Source organism: Acartia tonsa, chromosome 2 (genome assembly GCF_053477335.1).
Source record: "Acartia tonsa isolate MP-2025a chromosome 2, ASM5347733v1, whole genome shotgun sequence".
Classification (NCBI taxonomy): Eukaryota; Metazoa; Arthropoda; class Copepoda; order Calanoida; family Acartiidae; genus Acartia; species Acartia tonsa.
Window position 1 is genome coordinate 37,889,964 of NC_137261.1, and position 21,789 is coordinate 37,911,752.

Sequence of the window (21,789 nt, forward strand, 5' to 3'; positions counted from 1 at the left end):
AAAAACTTTTAAATTACACCACTTAAAGAAATTAAATAGAAAAAAACAATTTTATTTTTAGGTGACAGAATATTTTCTGGAAACTATGACAGTGATACAATAAATGCACAATACCTGGATAGACCAATCAAAGCTTTGTATATTCAAATTGTTCCTCTAAAGTGGCATATTGGTATTGGGTTCAGATTTAGTCTATTAGGATGTGCTAATGATGATGAATTAGTGACACAGTTACCAGTAGTTGTTCCATCTGACAGTGAAAGATCAACAGAAAGTCCTTACATACCTTTTAATTCAACAACATATTCTCATTATGGAGAAACAACACAGAAGCCTCTAGATGAGCAAACAACAAAAGATTATAACCCTATAGTATTTCCTACTGACAGCGTAACCAATAAGCCAGTAGATCTTACTAATGCACCTACAATTGCTCCATATTACACCACTAGTTCACCATCCAGTAAACCAATTAATCCTATTGAAGGACAAAGCACAATTGATTTTAACCCTATTGTTTTCCCTGTTGATTCCAAACCTTCAACCACACCTAGACCAAATACTCCTGACATACCAGCAGCATTCACTACCTCATCCCAAAGAGACTATCCTGTCTATGTTTATACTACTGAGAAAGATGCTGAAATAGTGACAAAGGTAACCCAAGAACACAAAACATCGACAGAATCCCCAGTAATATTTCCTACAGAAGCACCAGGATTACCTTTACATTGTAGAACGTGTCCTGGAGAAACTGCAGCACCCAGCAAATGTTCCTGTCTACCAGGTTTATTATGGGACGGATACAGTTGTGTCAGCATGGAAAATTGTAATTGCTATGTAGAGGGAATCAGGTAAGTTAAAATTAATAACATTTTAAATTTTAAGGAAAATAAAATCAATTATGATTTTTTAGAGTTAAACCTATGTCAAGCATTGAGAATGAAAATTGTGAGACTTGTACATGTAAGAATGGATTGTTAAGGGATTGTGTTCCTAAGGTAATATTACTAGTTTATAAATGTTACATTGTTTTAGGTGGGATTTAGGTGTACTTTGTAACTAAAATGAATGTTTTGATATTCAGGTCTGTCCCCCATGTGGACCAGGAGAACATAGTGAGAAGACACTTTATTGTGATTGCATTTGTAAGGTAAAACCAACCATCAAACATCCAATCATAATATTTATCTGGTTGACCAAACTGTATTATATTTAATAATTTGTGCTTGTTTCTAGATAAAAGCTTTCCTATACAACACTTACAATTACATATCATGGTTTCAGCTAGGTCTTGTTTGAAATTGTATTGATTTCTTTTTGTAATAATTTCTTTCACTGTTTAGAGTTGTTCAGCAGGCACTAAACTGTGTCCAAGTTCAGGAACTTGTCTTGAAGAATCACTCTGGTGTGATGGAATTCAACATTGCCCTGATGATGAAAAAGACTGTCCACCTACTAAAGATGGTTATTCAATTATTTTTAAAAATTGACAAAATAATAATCTAAAAATTAAGGAACTTTTTTCTGGTTAGGTAAGGTTAAGTAAGGAGCCTACAGGTAGGGATATGCATGAATAAGAGTTTAGGGAGGGTTAAGGCCTTGAGAAGTAAGGGTTTTTTATGGGGGTTTTCTTAAAAATTTAGATTAGAAGGGGAGGAGGGGTTGTGATCATCCACTTATCAACTCTTAGAAATCGGCCTTGTTCATATTCTTTACCTGAAATAGGAAAATTATTTAGATGAAGAAGACTACTCCTACGCAGGATTACCTTGTCAAAAGCCAAAGTGTGAGTCAGGTAGAACTTTAGTGAGAACAGAAATAGAAACTCTAAATGGCTGTCCATTCTACAAATGCCTTGTCAATGATGGATCAGATGAGTGCACTAAACCAGATTGTCCTGATGGTAAGTAAAACACTCAATATGTAATTTTAAATTAACTTCTAGGTTTTTGCTTTAAAGGAAAGAGTTTCAAGACCATCTTAATTTACTTACACATCAGCTTACTTATAATGAATTAAAACAGTGGAGCAAAAAGGATCTAACTCTTTTGTAGCCCCTCCTGCATGTAATCAAAATTAATTAGAGCCAACATATTGTTCTAATTAAAAAAATTACATTCATAATTGTTATAAATTTTTTATCTATCATCCTACCAGGATATGAGCTAAAGAGGATCAATGACCATGCAGCAAAATACTCAGCTCCTGGAACACAATTGCAGACATCAACTCAAGCTTCATTGTTGTTAGGAGTTCAATGCCCTAGGTACTTAATAAAAAAGATTACAGTTTTTTCACATTAAAACTTTTTGATATATTGTAAAATAGTTGTTAAAGGAGATAAGGTATTAAATCATTCTTCATAAAGGTATGAGTGTGTCCCACTTGAAACCAGTTCTAAGCCACCAGCAGTTGCGCTGAAGCTAACAAGTGTCTGTACACTGGCGGGAACAATGTTGCAGACATTTGACAACACTACATTTACAAAGGATGTCTGCTCCCATACTGTTTTCATGGACAGCACAAAAGACCTTCAAATTCAATGTAAGCCCCTTTAGTGTTTTTTTTTATTTACAGCCATTTACCATTTTAAAGATAGTATATTATTGAAAATAATGCAGCCCGTATAAAGATTTATGAATAACAAGCAGTTACAATTTATAAAAGTTCTGGTTCATTTTATGCACCCATATTTGTATCTAAAATTAAAATCATTGAATTTTGTTTTTATCTGTAGTCATAAAAACATGCACAGTGAGATCCTGTGAATCAAAGCTAAGTTTTAGCATTGGAGCCACTACTATTATCTTTGACACAAAGCTTATGGTTCAAATCAATGGCAATCTGTATACAGCCGATCAGGTAAAATTGTATACATTTAGACACTATTTTTCTACTTTACAAGCACGAAATCATGGAATCATTAATGATATATCTTTGATTACATAGGCAACTAGATTTACCAATGGTAAAGATTACAGCGTAAGAAAACTTGGAGATTCCATCTTATTTGTCTATGATGAAATAAGTGTCGAGTGGAACTGCAATGGAGAGCTTAACATCAAAGTAAGTTAATTTGTACTAAATATTAAGTTTGGTTACAATGAAAATGATAAATTTTTTGTAAAAAAAACGGTTCAGAAGTGCTAAAATATTTAGAAATTCTAAGTTCTACTGCAAAATACTTCACTATTGTTATTTTATGTATGAAGAATTTTATTTGCTTGTTTTTATTATTCCATGAAAATTTTACCTGTAGGTACCCAGAGGTAATAGCTACAGAGGGTTGTGTGGAAACAATAATGGCTTGGATACAGGTATTACTATACATATATTTTTGGTTCGAAGAAAATAAGTTGAACACTATAAGCATTATAATTAAACCGATTATTACATTTTTTCATATCAAAGTAATACTTCCAATATTATGTAAAATAATTATTCTAAAGATAGTAAAACTTGATCCAAATTAATTAATAAAGTTAAGATTTTATCCTTTTGTTGCTTTTAAAATAGTTATTTAGAGAGAGATTCATTACTTCAATAACAGCGACAATTCTTTGCCTTGCAAAGATAGAACTTCTAGACACAGATTGTACAAATAAAGAGGCACACCTTTAATTATAATTAAGGTAAATTACATTTTGTTCTTTTTTTGCAGATGACTGGCAGATGTCAACTGGGTCCATGGCAGGATCAGCTGATCAGCTGTTTAATAGCTGGAAGGATCCTGAGAATGACTGCCAGGTTTGTAAATTCTAATATGTGCTGAATATGCATACTAACAAACAATTAAAGTTGGATCATTGAAAGAAAATGAAATTGCGGGTTTAAAAGCAGCCTTTCCCTTATTTCTAGCCCCTGCGGGGGGCTCTAACCTTGCGTTGTTATCATTAACATTTAATAAACAAATGCTACTGTGAAAATACGACAAAACCCACTATTTTGTTTTCTTTCCATGATCCTTAAATTTTAATAATATCAAACACTGAAATTAAAATATTTTTTTAATCTTTTTAAAACATTATTAGAAGGAAGATTAATTTGTCTTTGTCTAGCAAATATAGATGCAAATGATTTCATTTTGTTAAAGGGCAAGGTATGTCCAGCTGATGTTTTAAAGAATGCTATGAGACTCTGTAGAGCTGTAAGGTAAACCATTGAGAACAAAGCAATTTGTACAGGGGGGGGGGGGGTCGGAGTATTTTAAACATTTTGTTAAATTTCCTCTCTCCCTTGGGAGGGAATGGGAAGGTTAGGGTGATTGCGTTTTATGTGTTACTTCAAATGTCACCTTAGGCTCGCACGCCACTGAATTTTAAAATCATAGAATTATAGACAGTTTGACTTTAGCATAACATTTAACAACCAAGAAAATGTCTAACATTTCTAAATCGAATGAATTAGTCAACTCCTCCTTTCAGAGACACTTTATATTTGTCCTAGGCTGGTTTAGGTCTATCTTGGGGAAAAGAGGTAGTTTCACATCCTCCTTCTTTTGAAATGTTTACAGCAATCAGAACCTAGTAATAGTGTCTAACTTTTTATCTTTGTGACGTAACAAAAATCCAAGGATGAGAAGGGAGGTGGGAAAGGAAACCCCTAAAAAAGAGATGGATTTTTGTTACGTCACACAGATAAAAAGTTAGACACTATTACTAGGTTCCAGCAATCATTAATTTAAATATTTCATAGTTATTTGAGTTTTCATAAATATGTATTTTGTGAAGGTTTCCTCCACTAAACGCATGTAAGAATGTGGTTAACGGGGATGTATTTATGAATACCTGTCTGGAACAAATTTGTGAGTGCTTGGAACAGGATGATGAAACTGATACCACCTGCAAGTCAGTAAATAGATAGATAACTTGTCAATTAGATAGATTTTTATAATACCTATAAAAATTACGTCTTACTTGCCTACTATTCGTCAATTAAAATTCATACTGGCCAGCCATTGGTAATTTAGCCTGTGTAGTGGCCTATTATTGGTTATTTTATTGTATGACGTTAATTTTTGATAGTCACAATAAGAGTTTCTGAAAACAGTAAAAGTGTCCGACTATGACGTCAGAAAAAATTAACAATTAACCAATGAGAAGCCAGTATTCACAATGGTAAAATATATAGCGGCCTCTCATTGGTTAATTGTTATTTTTTTCTGACGTCATAGTTAGACACTTTTACTGTTTCTTAATAAAGTTTCAGTTTCATGGGAAAAATATGTAGCAAATTAGAAAAATAATTTTAATTGATTTTTTGGGAAAGAATTTTACAGAGCAGCAGATGTCGTTTCCCCACAAAGTTTCTTGATCAGAGATCCCTTCCCTTTATATTAAAATCAATTGAAAAAAATGTTTTGGGGTTTGTTGTTTTTTTTTTTTTTATGTTAGCTCAGGTTATAATAGGTATAGGGTAGCTCCGTGCAATTAGAGTGCAGCAGATATAGGCCTTGCCGGGTTGGGGACCCTCACAGGGGATAGGAATAAAAAAGAAAAAAAACTCCCCCTTATAATCCATTTATTTCTAAAATAAAGGGGGTGTGATTCTTTGCTTACAGAGTAATTAAAATTAAATATTTTAAAGATTTAAATTGGAAATTTACATGAAACAGTTCTAAAAAAATTGCAAATAAAATTTTCATAGAGCTATATTTTGTATGTATTTTAGTGAAAATAAATTCTAAGACAGCCGCAATCTAATTTCCGTTTAATATAGTTATCAAGGACAATCGTCTTCATAGGTTGCACAACAATAACAACCCAACAGGTAAAATAAAATACTCTGGCAGGTTTTTTGGTCAATTAAAATCAAAATTCTAACTTTCAATAGCTTAATAAACTTAAACGATTTTCGATTAAATTTTTTTTTTGTAAACGCGTCAATACAACACAAATATTAAATGCATTTTACATTAACTTAAATGCTAGGTTACAAACATACCCCAGATATAAATAAAATGCGCAAATAAATGTTAAACGTTTCATAAGAGGAATTTTGTTTAGGTGTAAAATAATGGAATCTTATGTGAAGAAATGCAGGGAGGCGGATCCGTCCATTCATCTTCAAAATTGGAGGACTTTACACCTTTGCCGTATGATATTTCTATACTAGCGTAGCTACTCTTTAACTAGAATTTGTCCTGACGTCCAACGTGTTACTGGTCGTATAATAATCTACAAAAAGAGAGACCTTTAGTAATTTTGTTGTTATTATTACATAGCTATATTTTACTTTAACCTCTATGTTTTTAGTAGCGAAGCTACTCTATAATTCGAAATGTCCGTCCGTCTGTCCGTCCGTCTGAGACAAAGTGGGGGAAACGTGATTTTCTCGGCTCCTATAAAAGATAGACAGCTGAAATTTTTAGTGAAGATTCTCATAACATATGCCCCTCTAATCTATACATTGTTTTGTCCACCTGTCTGTTATTTGGGGTGCTAGATCGATTCCTAGATTTTCATGTTTTCTTGATTTTCTCAACTCCTTTCTAAGATGATGAGCTGAAATTTTCAGGGATTGCTTAGATTCTACATAAGTTCCTTATGCTTTATTGCGATTTATTTGTTAATTGGGGTGCTAGATCGATTCCTAGATTTTTAGGTTTTCTATGGTTTTTTCGATTCCTATTCAGGATTGGCGGCTAAAATTATTAGGGATTGAATATGCTCATATTCTACATATTTTTATCAAGTTTCATCAAGATTTGTCTATAAATTGCGGTGCTAGATCGATTCCTAGATTTTATAATTTTTGTGATTTTTAAGGTTGCGTGATTTTTAAGATTTCCTGATTTCCCTATTTTATCAAGATTAATGTTTATTGTATGACACTGCTTTATAGTATTTTTTCCCGATAATTTTCCATTCATAATTTTTGAGCTTCGCTACTTATGGATGTTGTTATCCTTGTTTTATTCTAACCACCAAAATAAATGCCATATTAAGTATTCAATGAAGCTTTAATATGTCGAAGAAACTGCTATTTAGTTAGGGTATATTATCTCATATTTTGTGATTTATTCACAATACCTTAAACCATTGCATTGGTGTAAAATCACTGTGGAAAGTTTTTGTATTGAGAATCAAGAAGCTATCACAGTTTATAGATTCTATTAAGGAACAATATAGAACAACAGAGAGGGTTTCATTCAGTTTTTACATTTAAAGATACTGCACAATTTACTTTTCATCCCTATAAACTCCTCGCCTTGTGTGTAATACAATTTCAAGTTTACATAGGAATCTTAAGGGAGCGTGTAGGAAGTTTATATACAATACACCCAAATTATTATAAATAAAATCACTACTTCTATATATATATATATTAAAGTCAGCGGTGGAAAAGTTTTGACTTTAGCGAAAACATACATCTACTATGATGATGATATTTTTAACACTAGAGTTGGCTCGATATAACTATCTCCCTATTGGCTAGTTTTCTATATGCATATATATTTCTCAATAAATCTATTTTCCTCACCCGGCATTACTATTTAAACGGAAGTAAATATTTAATAATTTAAATGATCCTAAAAAGATCTTTTAAATTATATTTTTTTCTTTACATTACCATCACCAAAGGGTTTATTATATGATTACAATTTTAGTTCAATATTTGAACACACAAAGTGTCGCCACAATCGAATTCTTTTAAAACAGAGTTTTCTTAAATTTATTATATCATAAATTTAAATTTTCTTTTTTATGATTAGAAATTAAATACTTCATTATAATGTAAATATCAACATGAAATGAAAAAAATGAATTTGTTTTTAATAAAGTAAAATAATGGGTCTTATAGTTCTGGGCAATGAGAGTTTATTATGGATTATTGGAGCACTATGAGTTTTCAACGAATAGTCCTTGGAAAACTTGAGCTCGTTTATAGACATTTATTTCCTATATAGATCTGACATGGATCTTGAAGCAATTAAGCAGGCCGTTTTGTACAGGTTAAAAATTGGAAGATTTCATTAAATAAAAGTTATCGCAAATATACTTAGTAAATAACTCAGACTTTTTTAAAATTTGACTTTACAGTATTTTACGCAAATCATAATATAAAAAACTCGACAATATTCCTAAATTTGTGAATTTAAAAAAATGAATGAAAGTGTACTAGTACTGTCTTTTTAGGGTTAAGTTAGGTTAAGTAAGGCTCATGAGGGCGGTACTTGAAGGAGTAAGGCTACAAGAAGGGCTAAAATATAACAAACAAGAACGAGGAGTTAGAAGGTATTTGTACACTTTCTTTCATACAGCATCATCCTTGTTTTTTCCTTCTTAATTCTATTTTTAGCTTGAAAAAGATAAGAGATAAATAGTTTTCCTTTCTGTGTGCAACAATGAAGCGTAGATTACTCTATTTCTAAAGCATTGGGAATTATCATTTTTTTGTTTAAAATAAGGACTGTTATATCCAGGAATAAAGAAGTCAAACATCTATTTTTAACTTTAGTTTTTAAAGAATAAAGTAGATTTTTTTTTGGGGGGGGGGAGAAATTTTTTCTCGGGGCTACTTTTTTGAGGAGGTGAAGATACTCTTAAAATAGTTAAGAACCTTTCCTGAATCTCTGAGAACCTTCTCTGTAAAGGAAACAAATAACTATTAAAGCTTGAAAGAAATATTTTTTTAGCTAACCCCTGTCCTGAAAGTTTTGTGTACATGGATTGCTACCACCACACCTGCGAATCAACATGCTCAAATTTGAGAAAGGTGAGATTACAAAATGGTTTTAAAAAATTTGATTAAATAATAAATTGTTCATTGCAAACTTTCTTTTGAAAACGATTAATGACCATCAGTTTATTGAAATTGACCAATACAAATGTTTCTTTAAATTCTATGTTAAAAGTTTTCGGTTGTGTCACCTGTTGATGATTGTAATATTTTGACAAAACAACTCGTTTGGTGTATTGATTTTTGTCATGTTGATGTAATTACGCAGATTATTATTTAAGATACAAAAAAATATGCTTGAAGATAGTATTATTTTGATAAAATAATCATGTGCGCTATTGTATTCGAAGGTAATGACAGTTTGAAATTTAAAACCAAAGGTTGATGAAGCGCGGCTAATGTTAATCATCAGGATTTTAAAAGATTAAGACAATGGCCGATAGACTGATGTACATTTCCAACGATGATACACAAAATCACCCTTTCTGTAGATTACAATTAGTGGTTGAAACGTTCGGACGCACCACTTTATGTAACATCCTATAAAATTTTAATAAAAGTCCCCAAAGTTGTTAAGCCAGCGAGTAAGACAACGTTATTATAAAACTTTGGGAACTATTGTAATAAACATCCCATTGTCCCCTACCACTCTTGTTAATATGTCTTTTTTGATTAAGAGCATGAAAGTTGTATAATATATTATATTTTATATGCATTTTATTCATAAAATTTGTCGAAAGGACCAAGAGTGTGCTGATCTGATAACTGGAGATACAGTTTGTTTTCCTGGTTGTTTCTGTCCCAATGGTCTTATCAGAGATGGAGATAAATGTGTTCAGTCTAACCAGTGCAAAAATTGTAAGTAAAATATTTCTAGATTTTTTTTTCAAAATGTTTTTTCAAAATTCTTTCGAAAACGATAAGTATATATAGATTAAGTGATATTTCTAAGAAAAATATTAAAAGTTTATTAATCCTTTAATAGCAAACCTTTTATAAAACTGGAATCTGTCCGTAACTGATAGTTTTTATTTGCAAAATCTTCATAAATTTATCATCCTACAATTTAAATTAGGGATATTGAAAGTCAAGTAAGCTTGAAATAACAAAAAAAAATAATTTTTAGCTTGAAATTATTTAAAAGGTGGATTAAAATACCACTTATGATTAGTAGTATACTTTAATATTTCAAACAAAATAGGTGTATGTAAGAAGCAAAGCAGTGTAGGATACTCCACATTTGACCACAAGACCTTCCATCTCCTACCTGACAAGAAGGTGCTGATGAGCAGGCTGACAGATCCTGCTACAGGACTTGATATCCAGATTTTGGCGGTCACAACAGATTGCTCTGCAGGATATAGACATAAGGTAAATGATTTTTCTAAACAATGCTTTGATCAAATTTTTAAGAATACTATGGTTATGACACAACAAAAAAGGTGCATTTTTAGCCTGTCAAAACTTTTAAACCAATTATTTTAATCTACAAAAGGTGGAATTTTGTTTTGGGGATGCATTTATTATATATCATTTGCCTTATGCCTTAAGATCCCTAAACTTTCTTTCGCATCTAGACATGTGTTGATGAAGTAGAAATGTTGTACTACGACAACACCATCAAAGTTGCTCTGAACCAAACCACCAACCATGTCTACCTAAACAACAACCCTCTGACAAACCATGCGGACCTACCTCATGGTGTTGTTGTTGAATATCCCTCTGAAAATATTGTGATAGTAAGAGCTAAGGATCCTAATTATGAAGTGGAAGCGGATATTCTTAGTGATGAAATTACAATAAGGTAAAATTCAAAATTTTACTTTTATTTATATAAAAATATAAAATAACCATTTCGTTTTGCAGAGCCTTAAGGTACACGAAATGTTCTTTGGTGGTTTTATTTATATTTTGTTAAAGTTTCATTTTATGGTTGTTTCTACCTTATTTTAAGACTGAGACTTTAACTGTAAAATGTTTAGAGCTCCGAGTGTAATGTATGGAAGCTCACTGGATGGACTGTGTGGAAACTGTAATGACGACCAAGCTGATGACTTCAGGAATGTTTAATCATTGTACAATGCAATAAAACTTGTTCAATATATCTAATATCCTAAGAAATTGAACAAAAATTGATTTAAAAATTGCCATTTCGTATTAAAATGTTTACTCTTTCTATCAAATGTGGTCGTATTGTTTTTACACTTTGCTATTGGTCAAAAAATGGTCTATTTTTCTAGACTTGCTTGTCCCAAACATAGTCGTAATCATAATCGTATGATATGATATCCTATAATGTAAAGTAGTAAGTTTTATTTGTCTGAAGCTAAAGATCTAGGAATGTGATGGTCCGAATAGGTTGGACTTTTCTAGAAAGCTTTAAAAATTTTTGGGGTGATTTTATTGTCATCAGTTTAGGTATTTTTCTGATCTATCCCACCCTACCCTAGACGCTAGGAGCGAAGCAACTAGATATAATTATAACAACATTAAATCTTTTATGATAATTCAAAACAGGTTTTGTAAAACTCTTTTATTTCATTTCAGAATAGTTGTAAAAAATTAATGAAATTTGATAAAGAATGGGAAGAACATTTCAACAAAAATGATTTTGATGATTTCGTCGCTCATTTTCCAATTTTTTTCTGACGTTTTTGTGAAGACGATTAAACACTGATTTCAGAACGATATCTGGTGAAGTAGTGTTTACAGAGACAATATTCTTTACATCGTGGATTATTTATGATTATGCTAATGAAGCAGTCATCATTGATACAGGTCAATATTCTTTATATCCTGGATTATTTATGATTATGCTAATTAAGCAGTCATCATTGATACAGGTCAATATTTACAATCTAACAACAAACAGACGTAAATTTCAACGTGCTGGGAAAAAAATAAGTAATGGGGGTAAGGGGAGTTTTCCCCTCTGTGCCTAACTTCTATTTGGCTAACCAGTGCCTAATTTTAACTAACCTAACGTAAACAAAGACACATAAAATTTCCCCCTTACTGAATTTAAAAAAAAATATTTGTTAGAAGTGGGCTATGAGCTTATGAAGAATTAGCCTCTAAAGAGGTTGCCAATGATATAAATTTAATTTTAAAAATAATTAAAATTATCTCCGCGACTAAAAAATATTTTTAGTTCTTTGGAATTTTAAAGAAAATAATCTAAATATATGTATTTTTTTCTAGAATATGGAACAACTGACACAAATGAAACATTGTTGTTGCTACCAACCATACCAAGTACTTCAACAACACCCACATCAACAAGAGCACCAACATCCCCATCAACATCACCAAGAACCACACCAGCCCCAGAATTGTGTTCAGAAGAAGTGAAACAGAAATGCCAGATTCTTAGTGACCCAATGTTTAGCAAGGTAACATGAGTAGTTTGGACAATATCAAATTCAAATAAACTCATCCATCAAATCTATAAAACTATGCTAAAACTAATAGATTGCAAATTTTCGAAATTTTAACATCAAAATACAAAATTCAGCTGATAAATGATATTTATTCAAATCAATCAGAAAACTTCAGAGTTATTCATACCATAAGCGTTACAGAGAAACATACATACAGACAAATAGATGAATAGAAACTAAGCTTTTTTAGGACAAACTTCTTGTTAAAAAAAGGTTAATTCTATGAGGTTATAAATAACAAAAAGATTAATCATTTTAATAATAAGAAAAATAATTTTAATTCTTCTATACATTTGAATATGTGTGTGTGTGTGTGTGTGTGTGTGTGTGTTAGTATGTGTGTATATGTATGTCTGTGGGGGGTGCAGTTATATATTTTGCCTTAATTCATGAAATGCAATGTACGGCTTCTCATATGTATCAATTTAACTTTAGTTAGATTTAAAGCTGCAAATGTGAGTAATATGTTTTTACAGTGTCAATATAGATTAAATCCAAGTGTTTTTTTTACAGTGTATTTTTCGGATAGTTTTTTTTATAAAGTACAGTGTTACTTTTTTTGCATTGTCAATATTTTTTTAGCTGAAAGTTTCTGAAAAATCGCGTTCGTCTGGAGAAATATTAAACTTTGGTCTGTTTGTCATATTCCTGAATCCTCGTACCCTTTTCCCTGAGTGTTTGTTTATGACAATGTTTTTTTTCAGTGCAGTGTAAAAAGGATTAAAACAAAGTGCAGAGTACAGGAATACAGATATTTGTATATCAAGATTTTTCTTTTGCATTTTTTCATGTTTTTTTTTACAGTGTCACCCCTTCCTTGCTGTCGAGAAGTATATAGAAATGTGCCTGATAGATATTTGTATGGAGTCTGATCATGACGATTACTTGTGCGAACTGGCTGACCAATATACGAGGTATTTAAATCTTATTTAAGTTTTCCTCCGGATCAAATGTTAACTCTGTATCAAATAATATTGAAAATGATGATTAAATAACTCAATAACTTATGTATGTCCCTCCGTTTAAAGGATACATAAAAATAAGATAAAAATTCCAGTTCATCTTTTGAAAGATATAAAAGGAGAATTTTTTTTAAATCATTCTCTTTACACAATATTTTTGGCGTTGCTATTTTTTACTTATCAAAAATTTTGTTAGCTTATTATTCCAGCGCTACTTAAAGGCATAAATATGCTTCTTTTAGGTTTGGAAAATCAAGAAATAGATTAATATTTTGTGTAGGGAGTGCAGCTCTTCTGGAGGTGTATGTGTAGAGTATATAAATACAATGGGCTGTCCTGTCCCTGAATGTGGCATAAACAGTGATTATAAAGAATGTGCAGACCCTTGTCCCAACACTTGTAACAGGAAAAAACATTTAAAGTATTGTTTTTTAAAAGTCTGGTAAAAAAGTTATTTTAAAAGTTATATTTTTCTTTTTGGACTTGGAAATATTTTATTCTCAACATATTCTACAATATCATCTTAAAAAAACATTACAGCTTAAGATACATGACGATAATACATTTTGTTTAACTATTGATTATAAAATGTATTATTACCAGAGAATTTATCTTATTTTAAAAACGAAGCTTTTATATAATTAGCAACACTATAATCGTAACCATAAAGTCGTACATCCATTTAAAACATGTTGCTTTTTAACATTTTTAACAAGTTTTTTATGTGTGTCTTAACCTCTTTTCGAGGAAGCTTTGTGTTTATCAAGTTCGAAATTAAATTCCTTATCATTATCCTAAAACTAAGCGCAAATGTCGTCTTTCATGGCTTTCCTTTCATAATGTGGCGCGGCATGGATTGTTTGTTTATTTTGATGCGCACGTTCTTTACTTTTGAATGAGATATGAGAGTGTGAAGATTTCGGAGAACAAAATTGGGCCTATCATTGGTCTCATAGTGTGTGAACGACCCTAGTATATCAGGGATTTGAAACCATAAGAACTTCAGGTAGAATTTGTTAATTTTATTAGGAAGAATGGTGTATAGGACGATTATATGTAGTTTTAAAAAGGCTTTAGCCAGCTAAGCATGAAACTTAATTATGATTAATATATGTTTTAGTAATTTTTATGTGCCTTATTGTTGCATTTAACAATGATTTATTAAACCAAATAATTTTCCTTTAAAGCCAAAGTTTCCAAAGATTTTTTACCGTAGAGAAAAATGATTTTTAAAAAGCAAATAAGATTACGTGGTTATAAATAACTGGAATTATGAACTAATTGATATTGTAATTTCAGGTCTTTGAAATAATTTCATCAATAAATCTATATTCAAACCTGCTGTTGAAACTTGATGGTTCCTGGTATTGGGGGTTTGTATGTTCGCCAACTGATCTCGTGAACTTCCCGCTAATTCGGAAGTCAAGCTCAACCAAAGTGTCATGGTTGAGACAATGTGATATATTTATCCTATTTATTAGATTTTTGAAATTCTTATTCCTATTATAACAAGGTACAATGTTTTAAGCGAAGCATCTCTATGATAAAGTCCTAAAAATTAAATATGTACTTAAACAGTGTCCTGTATTTAAGCAGTTTTGCAACAAATTAACTTACAATTTTATTAAAGCTTATACATTTATTTTCTGCTTGTTCAGTTCTGCCACTCTACACGTGTTAATGTTAATTTGTCCTTCCATTTAAGAGCTTTGCTTTTTTGGGTATTGTTATCGTTGTTAAGAATAAACAAATGAAATGGCTATTTCAAAAAAAGTCAACATTGTATAATAGCTATTTAAGAATGAGAAAATTGAAAATAGAAAAAGTTCACGTGGAAGTCCATGCTTTTTCTTCCAAATGATTTCTATCTATCAACAATGTTTACATGCAATTTCCCCTGACAGTTCTAATTGACCACTTTTACAAATGTTAAAAGAGTCCAGGTTTTGCTAAATAAAAAATTGTCATACTTCAAATGAAAAAAAAGAACTATATTAATGGAGCTTTAAAAAATAGATCTTTTTAAAATTCAGAAAATTTAATTAAAATCAGAGACATATAAAACAAAAGCTTTTTTACCCCTTTCCTTTTTTATTCCTTGATATGTAGGGTGGGGCTGTTGGTTTTCCTTTTATTAAACTTAATTACGCAAGGAATGCATAGATTTGGTAATTAATACAAAACAATAATCTTTTATGTTAAAAGGTATGGATCTTAAGGGATGAGACAATGGTGATAAGTTCATGCACAAAAATTATGAAAAACAAAATGAAATTCCGCAAATTGAAAATTTTTATTTTGTACCATCCCATAAAGAATTACCAAAGTTTTAAGTCAACGTCTTAGAGAACGTAAAGTCAAAACGTCAAAGGACATTCCAGTGTCCCCTTCATCCATGTAAAATAGGACTATCCTAAAAAGGGTGGACAGTTTTTCACAATATTTTTTTCCAATTTCCTCGACCTAAAATATGTGTGCTCATTGAGGTAGGAAATAGAAAAATGTGAAGCGAAGAAGAGAAATTAAATTACACATTTTTTTTCTACAGTTGATCAGGTTAAAAACAAGGATGACACCCTCCATTAGTAGCGCGGAATAGTTACTTATCTCATCATTTTATAGACAGTTTACCGCAGATATTGAGATAAAAAGTATTTAAAAGCAGTTTTGTTAGCCCCGTGGGTCCGAAGGCCCAGGCTAACAATACTGGTTTAAATTTTATCATTTTTATTTTAATATTCGTGGAAAATTGTATTTTGTTATCTATATGGATTTGGAAAACTTCGGGTAGCATTTATATATTTTGATATAAATTTTAACTAAATTATCAAAAAAATATCTTGGTATGAAAGGTTGCACTTTCAATACTTTCAACATAAATAAATATCTCGGCCATAACATTGAAAATTAGTAACTATTGCTCCCTCATAACGAAATATGTTTCAAAGAAAAAAAATCTTCAGCATCAATAACATCTCTTAGTGTTGTAAATCAAGCCAAGTAAGCTTGGTAAATAGAATAAATGGATTATGAATCAACTAGCAGCTACACCTAGCATCTAGGGGCTCTGTATTACAAGGGGCAGAGAGTGCTAAAAATAGCTTAAAACCATTTCAAGACTTCAATCTAAAAATAAATAGGCTTAAACCTTTACAATACCTACTTAATACTTATTTAAATAGAGAACCCAATCTGTTCAGTAGTTCAGACAAGTAAAACCTTTATTATAGGATAAACCAAAAAATGTTCTTAAATGTTCTTACTACAGAGATTCCGTGTGTACTGGTGAGACAGGACCATCTTGTGTCTGCAAACAAAATTTGGTAAATCTTTTATTTTTTTCTTTATAGATATTTTAAATTTTAACATCTTCATTAAGATATATGAGTTGGAAAGAATTTCAATGTTATAGGGAGATTTGAAATCTGCAAATTTTAAGGATTTTTTTTATATAAAATTCGTTTTTTGTATATTTCTTTATCTAAAAGCGGAAATACAATTTAAGTTAATTAATTTTGACCAATAGGATAGGTGGATTAAAAACTATCTGCGATCTAATTGGTTAAATGATGTATGTCACTTAAGCTTCTCCAATCATAGCACAGATAGTTTTCAATCCACCAATCACAGATGTCAAAATTAATTAACTTAAATTGAATTTCCGCTTTTAGATAAAGAATTATACAAAAAACGCATTTAAAAAAAAATCCTTAAAATTTGATGCAGATTTCAAATCTCCCCCTAACATTAAAATTCTTTCCAACTTATATACCTTCATCTTCATCCAGTTTTTTTTGTTTAACCTATGAGTAGAAATGACATAAATATCAAAGTCATTTACGAAGAATTCAATAATAATTGTTATTAAGTTGTTAATTGATTTATATACATACCCAATGATGATAAAACAAAATGGCGCCTGCTTTATATTAAAATTGTATTAAAAGTTTGGACACTCCTAGTTTTTACCTACCAGTCAAGCTTGAATAAATGCTCCTGAAGTGCTTAAGACAACAAATGACAGAACGTAATTGAATAATATTTTAGTACCAGAATATTTTATAGTACAGTGTTTGTGCTATAACCTAAACGTTAAGGTAATGTTAAATGGTGCCTGTGTATCTCCAGTGAATTGTATCACCTGCCAGCAAGATAATTATTCATGGAAGCTGAATGAAACCTGGAGACAGGATGACTGCACTTCTTGTACATGTTCAGGTTACAATTAGATTTAAGTTAATCAACTTATAAACGTAAAATATTTGTCAAAATAGTTATTATAACAACATAGCGTTATTTTACCTTATTATTCCCTTATTTAGAAAACTATTTTGTACATTTTATAAAATATATTCTCTTTTGATGTATGCAAACTAATTAAAACAGAAATGTACTTTACAAAAACCTAACTCATTAAGCTTTTAAGTACAAGCAACAACAAAAAATCAGCGTTTAATTTGTAAACTACATATTTTATATATTTATACAAGTACTTAAAAGATTTTTCTCGTATTCATTCGAATTTGGTGGATAGGATCCAGCTTGCTACGAATATAAAAATGTACAATCATAAGATTAAAACCAGTTTTTTTAGCCCCGAGGTGCCTAATTGTACATTCTATATCCGCGGAAAGCTGTTTATAATACGATGAAAGAAATAACTATTTAAAAGTTTATTATTTGCTAAACTCAAGAAGATTCTTAAAAACAAAATCATTTGGAGTTTGAGAACACAAGAATATTTTGGTAAAAAAGGGAAATTTCGTCATTCGTATTATTGGATTGACTCATATGAGATAAAATCAATCTTATTAGACGTTCACTCAAAGCCCAAAAATAATGGACTTAAAAGTGTATTAAACTGTATATAAGACATTTGCGAATATATTGATACCATTAATATGCCTCTTAGATAGAAAAAAGTATGTTTTTTTAATATTTTTCTCTTGCTGCAAATCAAATTTCAAATTTGAGTCACCAAAAATGCTAAACTAATTTTTGCTCTAGAAGAATCAATTTTTGGAGTTAGAAAGTGCTTAATACCTCATTTTAATCGCCTGGCATTGCTTTATAATATACAGGTAATGACTTGGTTTTTTATGGAACAGCTGACTAAAAAATCGAGGTTTTGTGATAAACCCACTTTTGTTGTTGCTCCATAAATAATATTTTTTTCCCAATTTTTTTGGCTGTAAAGAAGCTTTATATATTCATATAACATCCACCTAAATTTGACTTTTGGTATTTTATTTATAACATCACCAGAGGGAATTGAATTTTGGAAAAAAAATATCAATTTATATTTTACACTGCTATGCATTGTTCTTGTTCTTGTTTCTAAAAAAAAATTATATTATTAAAAAGAGAATTATTTAACGCTTCTATAGGTATGTTTATCATTTTTCTAGACTTAATATAACTATAATTACACCATTTTAAAGTTAGACATCATAACATATTAACACAATTATTGAATTGGTCTGTAATATTAAGCTGGCAACTCTTAAAACAGCTGCATATTATATAAAGTAGTAATCTTTTTTGTCTTCAGCTTAAGATTTCGACAATTACAGTACCTATTGAGTTCTCTGTTTTATGGATGCTTCTTATAGGACCCTGGATAGTTTTGGAATTTTGAAAAAAATATCAATTTATATTTTATACTGCTATGCATAGTTCTCGTTCTTGTTTCTAAAAAATATTTTTATAATTAAAGAGAATTATCTAATGCTTCTATAGGTATGTTAATCATTTTTCTAGTCTAAATATAACTATAATTTCAGCATTTTTTAAACATCATTATATTCAAGTTATTGTAATTTTAAAATAAAATATCAATATCAAGAACTATTGGAACAATTTTTACCATGCAAAACAAGGTGTTATAAAGTGTAGGATCCCTCACAATATCTATCTGTCTGTCTATAATGCATTACACATGTAATGCTAATAGAGAGGATGCTATAAGCGTGCTCTTATAATGTGAACTTCTCATAATTGAATGGGCTTCCTGAAACCAGAGACCATAAAGTTGGCCTAGTCACTACAAGGGGGAGTGCAGGAGTATCCAGGGGGAGGTGCTTGTAAAAGGGTAATTTTTTTAAGGATTGGGGTAATCACCCCTCTTAATATATTATGGGGGGTATAAACCCAGCCTTTTAAATTTTTTTTAATAGGAGTAAAGAAAATCCTTAAAACTTACAAATCTAGGAATCAAACTAGCACCCCAACCAATAATCGGTTCCATGCCAAATGTAGGAGTGGAAAAACATTGGAGGGACAAATGCATGAGTCCCAAACGTCAGAGTGGAACAAACGCAGGAGTGGGACAAACCTTGGAGTGGACAAACGCAGGATTTTTGGGACAAACGTCGGAGTGGACAAACACAGGAGTCCCAAACTTTTTTTTCAATTTTGAATTTTTTTTTATACAAACACAGCCCCCCTACCTTCGTCCCATTACTTTACGTTAGGTTAGGTTAGGATATAGGCTAGGGGGCCGAGCGCTGCAGCCATAGTCATTATTTTGTAGATAAGGGTATAAAAAATTTCAAAATTGTAATATTATTAAAATAGTAGACACTCCTAGGTTTTACTTAAGCAATGTCCACTCCAATGTTTTCCACTCCGACATTTGTCCACCTTGATGTTTGTCCACTCTGGCGTTTGTCCCATTCTTACGTTTGTCCACTCTGATGTTTGGGACTCCTGCATTTGTCCACTCCGACATTTGGGACTCCTATGTTTGAGGTAGAACCCTGGGAGTAAGGGAGGGGACAATGGGCAGTTAATTCAATTTTATAGTTGTGACCCTTTAAGGTTGAAAACCCAGATATTTCCAGATAAAACAAGTATTTGCAATATAGCAATCTTTAGTGGAAATTTTTGACTTTTTGAATTGTTTTTAATTCGAAATGCACCATCCTTAAACTGATGCTTTACTACAAGCCTTTGATTCTAGAGATCAAAACCCTTGTTTACAATTCATTTCCATAATTGTTATTATTTAAAATTTGGAAAATTAAGGAAACATACCATTTTACTTTTACAACATCTTTTACCCAAATTTTTTTTATTGTATTTATTAAAAAGCTTAGACATGAAAAAGCCTTTACATAATTATATTACAAAACTTACTAAAACAATTACCTTCCTACAGAACTTTTAACTCAAGTTATTTCATTTAACGAAATAAAAATGAGATACCTTGCGTCAAAATTTCATACTACATAAATAAAATAGTTGAGAACATAAGTACATCTTAATTTTAAAGATCTTAAGGTTTAAGTAACATATCTTAGGATAAAAGGTAGCTGCGCTCCTAGCATCCAGGACAGAAAAATAAAATAACACCATCTTGAGATTTTAATGATAAACAAACCTTGAACAACTCAGGACTTCGTGAATTTTCCCTAAAATTTTGAAATTAATCGGATCATTAATTACAGAAATATTAAGCTAAAGACAAAAAACTTTTGCCTTTACATTAAATCAATAAGAAACATCTAACATGTCTAAAGTAACGAAAAGAGCTAACCGTTACGGACGTACAAATGTGCGGGACCTAATTATAGAAAGGCTTTGCTCATAATAACTAATAATCTTAATATAATTTCTTTCTACAACGCACTAATCGGAATGAATTAACATTAAACAAGAATTAGATATAAAAAATGTAATGATTCAATTTACAAAATAATTTTCAAAATCAAAATATTCTGTCTGCTTGTTATTGTTTATCTTTTTGTTGACGCGCTAGTTTGCCGCGAGATTATGCATGATTTTGCGTGACGTCATTCATAATTGGTCCCCAAGATTGGTTAGAAACTGCTAAAATCTTGCATGTTCCCTTTAAGCCAGTCCCCAAAGTCTGAGACTCCTAAAAATTGAATATTCGATCCATTGTCCCCTCCCTTACTCCCTGGGTAGAACCAAAATAAGTAAATCTCAATAAAACTTGATAAAATTATTCAAAATATCAAAGTATTCAATCTCTGAATTTCAACCATCTATCTTGAATAGGAGTAGAGAAAATCATGAAAACTTGAAATGTAGGAATTGATATAACCCCAGTTTTTTGGCAAATCCTAATGAAACTTGATGAAAATATGGAGTATTGATAGAGGGAGAGAATATTCAATCCATGAAAATTTCAGCCTTCTATCTTTTATAGAAGCCGAGAAAATCTCGTTTTTACCTTTCTGTCTCAGACAGACAGACATACCAATGGACAGACATACAGATGAATGGACAGACAATGGACGGACAAATATTTTGAATTATAGAGTAGCTTCACTACTAAAAAACTAAATAGGATAATTGTTGTACACAAATTGATTTCAGTATGTTTTAAATGAGCTTACATAATCAAGGACGTCCAAGCTTTTTGATTTGGGGGGAAGGGGGGGGGGAAATTGAAATATCTAAATTTGGGCATCCCCATGTTTATTTTGTGGGGTAATCTTTATATAATAGAGGCAAGGACATCAAAGCTTTTTATATTTTTTTTTGGGGGGGGGGGGGGGAGAGAGGAAGATTAAAAATTAAGAATTTAAAAATTATGGGGTTGCCCCAAATTAATTAATAACCCTTAACCCCCTACCCCCCCCCCCCCCCCCCCCACCGGGACATCCCTTTTCATAAAGTAATGATTATAAAGTTGTTAAGTACCTTACTGCTACAAAAATCATCTTCCAACATTT

General features: G+C 31.0%; 1 protein-coding gene across 1 annotated transcript in view; it reads left to right on the plus strand.

Annotated features, from left to right (window-relative positions):
* The window catches only part of LOC145311748 (hemocytin-like), a 78,122-nt gene that overhangs the window by 30,882 nt on the left and 25,451 nt on the right, over positions 1 to 21,789 (plus strand). Inside the window, exons 45-69 of the mRNA XM_080150725.1 lie at positions 62 to 854; positions 917 to 1,001; positions 1,088 to 1,153; positions 1,347 to 1,467; positions 1,742 to 1,906; positions 2,161 to 2,269; positions 2,372 to 2,547; positions 2,741 to 2,865; positions 2,953 to 3,069; positions 3,263 to 3,320; positions 3,665 to 3,750; positions 4,097 to 4,155; positions 4,734 to 4,850; positions 6,009 to 6,097; positions 8,642 to 8,721; positions 9,426 to 9,543; positions 9,887 to 10,056; positions 10,263 to 10,489; positions 10,668 to 10,740; positions 11,364 to 11,463; positions 11,887 to 12,077; positions 12,930 to 13,039; positions 13,368 to 13,489; positions 16,352 to 16,410; positions 17,185 to 17,305. Of these exons, the coding sequence (XP_080006851.1) occupies positions 62 to 854; positions 917 to 1,001; positions 1,088 to 1,153; positions 1,347 to 1,467; positions 1,742 to 1,906; positions 2,161 to 2,269; positions 2,372 to 2,547; positions 2,741 to 2,865; positions 2,953 to 3,069; positions 3,263 to 3,320; positions 3,665 to 3,750; positions 4,097 to 4,155; positions 4,734 to 4,850; positions 6,009 to 6,097; positions 8,642 to 8,721; positions 9,426 to 9,543; positions 9,887 to 10,056; positions 10,263 to 10,489; positions 10,668 to 10,740; positions 11,364 to 11,463; positions 11,887 to 12,077; positions 12,930 to 13,039; positions 13,368 to 13,489; positions 16,352 to 16,410; positions 17,185 to 17,305 (3,537 nt within the window). The remainder of the gene's footprint in view (positions 1 to 61; positions 855 to 916; positions 1,002 to 1,087; positions 1,154 to 1,346; positions 1,468 to 1,741; positions 1,907 to 2,160; positions 2,270 to 2,371; positions 2,548 to 2,740; positions 2,866 to 2,952; positions 3,070 to 3,262; positions 3,321 to 3,664; positions 3,751 to 4,096; positions 4,156 to 4,733; positions 4,851 to 6,008; positions 6,098 to 8,641; positions 8,722 to 9,425; positions 9,544 to 9,886; positions 10,057 to 10,262; positions 10,490 to 10,667; positions 10,741 to 11,363; positions 11,464 to 11,886; positions 12,078 to 12,929; positions 13,040 to 13,367; positions 13,490 to 16,351; positions 16,411 to 17,184; positions 17,306 to 21,789) is intronic.